General features: G+C 42.9%; 1 protein-coding gene across 2 annotated transcripts in view; it reads left to right on the forward strand.

Annotated features, from left to right (window-relative positions):
* The window catches only part of bpnt1 (bisphosphate nucleotidase 1), a 68844-nt gene extending 59916 nt beyond the window's left edge, over positions 1 to 8928 (forward strand). For both annotated transcript variants that reach the window (XM_034162867.1, XM_034162868.1), the window contains 2 exons: positions 2628 to 2733; positions 7280 to 8928. In XM_034162867.1, the coding sequence (XP_034018758.1) occupies positions 2628 to 2733; positions 7280 to 7431 (258 nt within the window). In that variant the 3' untranslated portion in view covers positions 7432 to 8928. The remainder of the gene's footprint in view (positions 1 to 2627; positions 2734 to 7279) is intronic.
* The last annotated feature ends 233 nt before the right edge of the window (positions 8929 to 9161 follow it).

A 9161-nucleotide genomic window follows, 5' to 3' on the forward strand; every position in this document is an offset into this window, starting at 1 on the left:
AATGTTCCACTCAGGAATGAATTAAGTATGAGGTCTGTTAGAAAAGTATCCGACCTTTTTATTTTTTGCAAAAACCTGATGGATTTGAATCGTGTGCTTGCATGAGCAAACTTTGAACCTTCGTGCGCATGCGTGAATTTTTTCACGCCTGTCGATTGCGTCATTTTCTGGTAAGCAGCCTTTGTGTGAGGATGGGTGGAGTCTCTCGTCGTTTTTTCTTTGCAAGGAAATGGCAGAACGATTGGAGCAGCGCGACTGCATCAAATTTTGCCAGAAACTGGGCGACAGCCAGGTGGAAACCATTCGGATTATTCAGACGGCTTTCGGTGGCTTTTCAGTCGTGTGACTATCCGAGAAATTGTGGAAGAGGTGGGCATGTCACAACATGTACTGTGAGGCTTCAATACGAAGGCGCTTTTGCGCCGCTGTCAGCTTCGTGCCGAAGCCAGCGGCATGAATTTCGCAGCAACTCTTTTCATTGCCAAATCTTCTGTCACAGTGGAATGTTCCGAAAAAGTGCCGATGTCCAGCTCTTCCACAATTTTTGGAGAGTCACACGACGGTCCCGCATCACCACAGCGTTCACTTTGGAAATGATCTGATCATTTCGGCATGTTGATGGCCGACCGGAGCGTGGCTCGCTCTCCACCGTTGTGCGTACGTCTTTAAACCGGTTGTACCACTCCTTAATCTGTGTGATGCCCATAGCATCGTCACCGAAAGCCGTCTGAATAATCTGAATGGTTTCCACCTGGCTGTCGCCCAGTTTCTGGCAAAAATTGATGCAGTCGCGCTGCTCCAGTCGTTCCTCCATTTCCTTGCAAAGAAAAAATGACGAGACTACACCCATCTGCACACAAAGTCTGCTTACTAGCAAATGAGGCAATCGACAGGCGTGAAAAAATTCACGCATGCGCACGGAGGTTCAAGGTTTGCTTATGCAAGCACACATGATTCAAATACATCAGGTTTTTGCAAAAAGTAAAAAGGTCGGATACTTTTCTAACAGACCTCGTATGTGAGTAAGTTCTGGTAACAGATTGCACAACACAGATTTTAGCAATCTGGTGGGTAGCTCATCTAAACAGCAAGTGCTAGAGCTTAGACCCAAAATAATCACTTTAGCTTGTTTTTCAGTTACCGGCAAAAAATGTGATAATACTGAATTTATTTCTGGTTTTGAAAGTGAGATATTAATTGTGGGAGTAATTGAACTTTTTATTACTTGGACCTTGTCATTAAAAAATACTGCAAACTCATTGCACTTGGCTTCAGAGAAGAATTCTTCTGGTAATGAAGCTGGAGGATTCGTTAATCTGTTCACAGTTGCAAATACAATACGATTGTTGCTGCTACTTTTGGAAATAAGGTCAGAGAAATATTTTTCCCCTCGATCTCTGTAGTGTTTCATTGAACATAGTTTGTTTTTGTAAAGCACATAGTGGCTCTTTAGGTCAGATTTGCGCTATTTATGTTCTGCTTTACGGCATTCCTTTTTTTTTTTTTTCCTCTGACCAAGTCCCCATTTCTCCAGGGTGGCTTTTGTCTATTTTTAACAGGAGCAATATTGTTCATAACATTTAACACACTTGATGTATAGGAGGCTAACAACTCTTCTGCGTTTGAACATGGACAATTTTCAAATTTTAACATTTCCGTAAATTTTGCTCTTGTTTTGTCATTAATGACTCTTTTACGGACAATTCCCGGCCCAGTTTTTGGTTTGGGTGAAAACACAAAAATGATCAGACAGGGTAAACATCTAGAATGTTCACATTGGAGACACAAACACCTTTTGTAATCAGCAAATCCACGGTGTGTCCTTTGCTGTGGGTAGGTTCATTTACGTGCTGAGTAGGACCAAAAGCTTCCAGAGCAGCACGGAGCTCTTTAGCACACTTGTCATTGGCCATGTCCACATCTACATTTAGGTCCCCACAAATGACCAAGCAGTCATATTTCATACAGACAACAGAGAGAAGTTCATAAAAATCATCAATAAAACAATTTTATGGGGGTTTGTAAATAATTATGTAAAGTATAGATGACTGTCAAGTCTGGACTTTAAATGCCACATTCTCAAATGATGAAAATACTCTGAGTTTGTCAGTAAGAAATTTTTCTCTAAATAGGGCACACACACCCCCACCCTTTTGATTTTGTCTAGTTTCAGAAACAAATTGAAAACTTTGCAGACTACACTCAGTAAGTACTGCATTTTCAGTCTCTCTGTCAAGCCATGCCTCAGAAATGAGGATAAAGTCAAGATTATTAAAAGGAACTAGGTCATTAATTAAAAAGGATTTATTATATATAAAAAGGAAAGAAGGTAACTTTTGATCTGATCACAATTTGATGTAATGAATAAAATTTGATAGATGTGTGTCCTAATGATTATTTTATATACTTGATGGGTAATCTGAAATATTTGGAGCTGGAATAATTGAGTTTGAAAGTTTAGTACCAAAATACTGTTTGTTTAAAACTCACCTGGTGTACACACATACTTTAAAGTGCACATTTGTTGTGGGTGGAGAACCTGGAGTGCACGCAAACACATTTGATGTGTAACACATAGAAACTGTGGTGTGTGACGGGTGTCACCTGATTGACTCATATCTCTGCAGATAATCCAGCTCATCGAAGGGAAGGCGTCCGCTTACGTCTTTGCTAGTCCAGGGTGCAAGAAGTGGGACACGTGTGCTACTGAAGCCATTCTGCATGCTGTTGGAGGTACACATACATTTACACTGTGTGCACAGGGTTGCCGGTAATGCTTTATTTAGGGCCCCTTCACACATAACACAAATAAGTCCACTAGCGCACAAAGGAGGAATTGCATGCCAAAAATCGGAGCTGCCTCAAACGTCTCATACACGTGTCGTTACTGCTTCCAACACCTCGTGCACCTGTTGCTACAACTATTTGCGCACACCAGAGGCTGAAAGACAGAGTGTGCCCTGTGAGAGCCCATTCGATCCCTCTCACAGCAGGTGTCGGCCACATTCCAGGTGACACACACGAACATCTAACACCGCTCGCTTGGCACTTAGAAAATTTGCTCCCATTTGCTCTGTTAGCACGAAAACAGTCAGCAGATGATCACTTTCGAGCTGGCAGTGAAATTTGACTAACATGCCCCCCACGACTGTGAAGTTGCCAAGTACACATGGCGTGCCAGAGTGTCGGCTCCCCCTACAACACAGGCGTGCGTGTATTTCGCCCCCCTCCCCCCAAACACATGGCGTGTATGTGGTTTGCGCGCCTCTCATCTGATCACAGAGTGGCACCTTTTTCTGTGTATTGAATGGACAGGGGGCGTGGCTGGCAGCCAACAGCAGTAGCTTTTGACACCTCTGTCCGTCAAAACACTGTACGTGTTCTGCAGCTGTGATGTCCAGGACCTTACTGTCCACTGTGGTGTGCGTTACGTGTGTGCTTGCTGTCCTCACGTGGAAGTACATAATAACATATGTCGCTTTTGCGACGGGCTGCAGAGTGTGCACACAATCAGGCTGTCCCAGCTGAAACGGGCCGTCAATTCATGTGGACACACAGCACGCGAGCTGAATGTCAGGTCTGTCTCTGCCACACACATAATATGCGTGTTCTGTGTGGCGCGCTGCAAGACTACCGTATTTTCCGCACCATAAGGCGCACCTAAAAGCCTTAAATTTTCACAAAAATCGGCCGTGCGCCCTATAATCCATTGCGCCTTATGTGCGCACTGAATTCCAAAATCTGTAAAAACGACCGACGTTGTCTTTGACCGTCGGAATATCGGACCATTTCCGCTCTGACACAAAGACGTAATACATAAAGTACGTACCCTGGCAGCGATAAACCAATCGGAGAACATTACGTAATACGTAAAGTATGTACGCTGGTAGCGTAGAGTACCTACACTGCCAGCGATAAACCAATCAGAGAAGAGTCCGTGAGTCCGTGGTACGTACACTTACCTCCGCCACTCCTCCGGTAGTTACCGTATACTACAGGTATCCTGCAAAACAACATTTGTTTGTCTAAGGACCCCCGAAAATGGCACCAGCGAAGAGACATGCTTATGAGGCACAATTCAGACTGCAGGCTATCAGTTACGCGGTTGTTCATGGGAATAGAGCAGCTGCGAGAGGAAACAAGAAAATGAACTGCGCCAAGTTAAAAAGACCAAACGGAGTTTCTGCAGAAACAAAGCGAGGTGGCCACAGCTAGAAGACCAGCTGTTCAATTCAGACACAGAAGATGAAGACTTCGATGGATTTGTGACAGAACCATAATAAAAAATAATGTACCATATTGTTAAATACCGGTAGTTCAAAGTTGTTAAAAAGTTCAAATAAACTCACCGTTTTGCTTCTGTGACTTTTTTTTTTTTTTTGTAGACTGTATGTTTTAGCGTGCGCCTTTTGTAAGGGTTAAGTACCTGCTAATCGAGGCCGTGCCTTATAATCCGGTGCGCCTTTTGTAAGGGTTAAGTACCCGCTAATTGAGGCCGCGCCTTATAATCCGGTGCGCCTTATGGTGCAGAAAATACGGTATATGACAAGCCAACAGTCCGACAGATGCACCACTTTCAGTCACGTATCAGCAAAAATACACCATAACAAACACCGTTTGGTCAGTTATCACGGCACTTTTTTCTTTTTTAAATATACTTATCTCCTTAGTGATTTTACCCATTTCACTCTCCTGTTATGAGACAGTGATTGTAGCACAGTGGTAAAGTTTCTGTCTGGCAATCAGCTTTTGTAAATTGCAGGTTCAAATCCCGTGGGTGGCATGTATTCCCCCCCACAGCAGCTGCGCGATGTGGTTATACATGCTGCAGTTCCTCACACTGTTACTGCTGCCACTGTTTCGTGCACGCATGCATGAAACCGCAGCGGGATCGTTCATACCTACTCATCTGCTCAATGTTTTCATGGTTCGCTCATACGAGCTGTTCTGCTGTGATTCGCCCTGATCTGTACTTATTCATAGTATGTGTGAAGGGGCCCTTAGTAATGCATTACTCTAACCATTTTCAGTAATAAGTAATCTAACACATTCTTTCCAAATCAGTAATCAGAAAAAAATTACTTCTACAAGTCTCTGTGCATTACTGGTATTTTTATGCAGTATAAATCAGGGGTGCCCAACCAGTCGATCGCAGCATTAAAACTGGCCCGTGGGCAGAGCAGCTCTGAGTCGTAAAAACAGTTGTCTTTCGGAGCACAGTGATGGCAGCACACCTGCACTGAGCTTTACAAAGACATTTTTATGTTTTTTCTTTAAAACTCAGTGCCACGCTGTGTTCTCACTTAAAAACAGCTGAAGACCCGCAACGCATTAGCAACAAATACGAATGCTCTTTTTCCACCCAAATGTGCCTAAAGTCTCTTTCTGAGGGTGACAAAAATGCATATACAGTAGTGTTCAGAATAATAGTAGTACTATGTGACTAAAAAGATTAATCCATATTTTGAGTATATTTCTTATTGTTACATGGGAAACAAGGTACCAGTAGATTCAGTAGATTCTCACAAATCCAACAAGACCAAGCATTCATGATATGCACACTCTTAAGGCTATGAAATTGGGCTATTATTTAAAAAGTAGAAAAGGGGGTATTCACAATAATAGTAGCATCTGCTGTTGACGCTACAAACTCAAAACTATTATGTTCAAACTGCTTTTTTAGCAATCCTGTGAATCACTAAACTAGTATTTTAGTTGTATAACCACAGTTTTTCATGATTTCTTCACATCTGTGAGGCATTTTGTTGGTTTGGAACCAAGATTTTGCTGGTTTACTAGTGTGTTTGGGGTCATTGTCTTGTTGTAACACCCATTTCAAGGGCATGTCCTCTTCAGCATAAGGCAACATAACCTCTTCAAGTATTTTGACATATCCAAACTGATCCATGATACCTGGTATGCGATATATAGGCCCAACACCATAGTAGGAGAAACATGCCCATATCATGATGCTTGCACCACCATGCTTCACTGTTTTCACTGTGAACTGTGGCTTGGATTCAGAGTTTGGGGGTCGTCTCACAAACTGTCTGCGGCCCTTGGACCCAAAAAGAACAATTTTACTCTCATCAGTCCAGCTTTCAAAGAGACAAGCATGTTCAACAGGTGCTGGCTTCATCCTTAAATAGGGGACACCTGATTCACACCTGTTCATTCCACATAATTGACCAACTCACTGACTGAATGCCCCACTACTATTATTGTGAACACCCCCTTTTCTACTTTTTTTTTACTAATAGCCCAATTTCATAGCCTTAAGAGTGTGCATATCATGAATGCTTGGTCTTGTTGGATTTGTGAGAATCTACTGGTACCTTGTTTCCCATGTAACAATAAGAAATATACTCAAAACCTGGATTAATTATTTTAGTCACACAGCACTACTATTATTCTGAACACTACTGTAAAACTTTCTTACCTGTCAGTGTGGTCGTGCTCTCTGCATAAGTACACGTTATCCTTTCTTCCTGCTGTGACGGCAAACCAGGGGCAAATCCACACAGAAAGGGGGTAAACAACAACTTGAACCTACTGCTAGTGCTCCTGCTCTTACTTACCTTCCACTTGGGCTCTTGTACACACAATATGTCTACCTTTCTCCTCTCCATCATGCCAGCCAGCTCTCTCCCTTTACCAGTCACTGCCAACATTCAAAGTCCCGACTCTCACTTCACCCTTAAAGTTTTCCTCTTCTCGTGCTGTCTGTGGACACGTTCTCCTTATCTTCTTTGCCCATCACTTCCCCAATTTCCGCCAGCAGTCTGTTGGGCAACGGCACTGGTGGCAGTTGTTAACTCGGGCCTCGACCGATCTGGTGTGGAAATTTGATTTGTGTTGGTTTGTTTTACGCTGGATGCCCTTCCTGTCACAACCCTACTCATTTATCCGGGCTTGGGACCAGCACTAAGAGTGTACTGGCTGCACACCCCATGTGAGTTAGATTTACCAAAATTTTGCCTTAAGTACTGCCAAAATTACATAATTTTACAGAATGCTGGCCATCTTGAAAATACCATATACAGACCTTTAATGTCAAGTATCACTTATAGTACCCACTTTACATTAAAATATAGGACATTTTTATGCTTTTGAAAAATTTTCAGGTGGCCATTTTCAAAATGGCAGGGTTAGAATACTCAGATCAAGTGTTTCATCATCTTACTGAAAAGAACACTCAAATTTCACTTTGTCATACACTCTTATCTCTCTGAATCAGTGAAGTATTTTCTCATTTTTTTCATCTGCTTTTCTTGTGCAGGTAAACTGACAGACATGCATGGGAAGGCGTACCACTACGACGCTGATGTGAAGCACATGAACTCTGCCGGTGTTCTTGCTACACTACGCAACCATGATTACTACATCAGCAGAGTACCGCAGTCAGTGCTGCAAGCTCTGAAGTCGGACTGAGCTCTGTCAAGTGATGTCAATTCAGCCACGTGCAAAGATTTGCAAATCCACATAAAAGTTTATTTCAGTGCAGAAGATTGAATGTGATTTCTAAATCAAAACAGACCTACGCCAAAAAAATAATCGACAAAACAGGCTCCACTGCACCTCCATTTATTCAATCAGCGGAAACACATTTTGACATCTCAAAACTCATAACACCCCCCAACATGAAGCAAATGCATTTACAGAGCAAAACAAATACACATAAATGTTACATTCTTATGATTTAGCTGAATTTTTCTTTAGTCCTTGAGCCACAATAACATCAACAAGAATATCAAAGTCATGATTAAGGGCCCCTTCACACATACTGTAAAGTTTGGTCGAATACAGTGAAACAGTGCGAATTGGCGCACCACGAAACATCACAACATCATTTCCTAAGTGCCATATGAGCAGTGTTAGCTGTCCGTGTGTGTCACCTGAAATTTGGCTGGTGCGATGGGTTCGGACAGTGCACACTGTCTTTCAGCCACTGGTGGGCGCAAATGGCTGTAGCAACAGGTGTCCAAGGCATCAGGTGCGATTCTACACATTTTGAATACAATTCTTACTTCATGCGCACTTAGACTTCGCACTGTGTGTGAAGGGGCCCTAACCTCTTTAAAAGCTTCAGCCCCTTTCACACCGGACCTGCTTCACGTGGCGTCATGACAAGGCAGGAATGTTTGCATCAGGTGTGTGCAGCAGGGAGGCAGAGAAGGAGCTGCAGGCAGACTCTGCAGCCAGACTGTGCACTCTGATTTCTCTTCTAGTTTATATTTGTTCTTGTGCAGGGCTGCACTCTGATTTCTGTTATTGTTATCTTTCTTACTGTGACTGCGAGCTGCAGCCGGCACGCGCAAACGAACTGTCTGAGTAGAAGTGGAGATATCCGGAGTTATACTGGATGTGGACATGTCCTGTCTCTGGCAGTCAGTCTGTGAGCAGGACTTAATGGACTTTATTTAACACAATCGTGAGAGATGTTGACAAGGTGAGCGCAATGAACTGCAGTCAGGCTGCAAGCTGAGCTTTTTTTTTTTTTTTTTCCACATGTGCTCTTTGAGCGGTGTAGTTTTACTGCATTGTGCACACAGTATAAAAAGAATCCTGTGTGATTTATAGCTCGGGAACAATGAAACAGCAGGAATCATAAATTGCCATTAGGTAACATTATTTTGTGTGGGTGTGGTATCCAGTCACATTGAGTACTGTTGCGTTGCCTGGACTTGTGTTGCAACTACTTCCTTTCTACTTCCTGTGCTTGATGCAGAAAAAAATTAAATTTAATTTTTGCCATCGGGTTCACTTCGCCATTTGCGTCCCTCTCGGTGTTGAGCTGCATCGTCTTTGCACTAGGTTGCATCAGCGTGGAATCGTCATGACGCCACATGATGCAACTCAAAGCAGGCCCGGTGTGAAAAGGGCTTTATGCAAGTGTGACAACGTGCAAACAAGACAAATGTGACCACTTGAAAATTAAAGTAACTTTTCTGATGCCTGTGTTTTTTGAATTATCCAGAAAGATCCATGGTGTAGTCCTGATTCTTCTTTTCTGCGAACTTACTGTAGTTGTCCCCTGACAGAACGTACAGTCAGGGCTGTGAAAACTCTGCGGATCTGAGGAATTCCGTGGATTTCATCGTGGGTGGGGGGTGTTAGTGTTTTACTCTGTAATCGTCACTGGGTTTTTAAAATGCCTATCA

The sequence above is a fragment of the Thalassophryne amazonica genome, chromosome 21 (genome assembly GCF_902500255.1).
Source record: "Thalassophryne amazonica chromosome 21, fThaAma1.1, whole genome shotgun sequence".
In the NCBI taxonomy this organism is placed as follows: Eukaryota; Metazoa; Chordata; class Actinopteri; order Batrachoidiformes; family Batrachoididae; genus Thalassophryne; species Thalassophryne amazonica.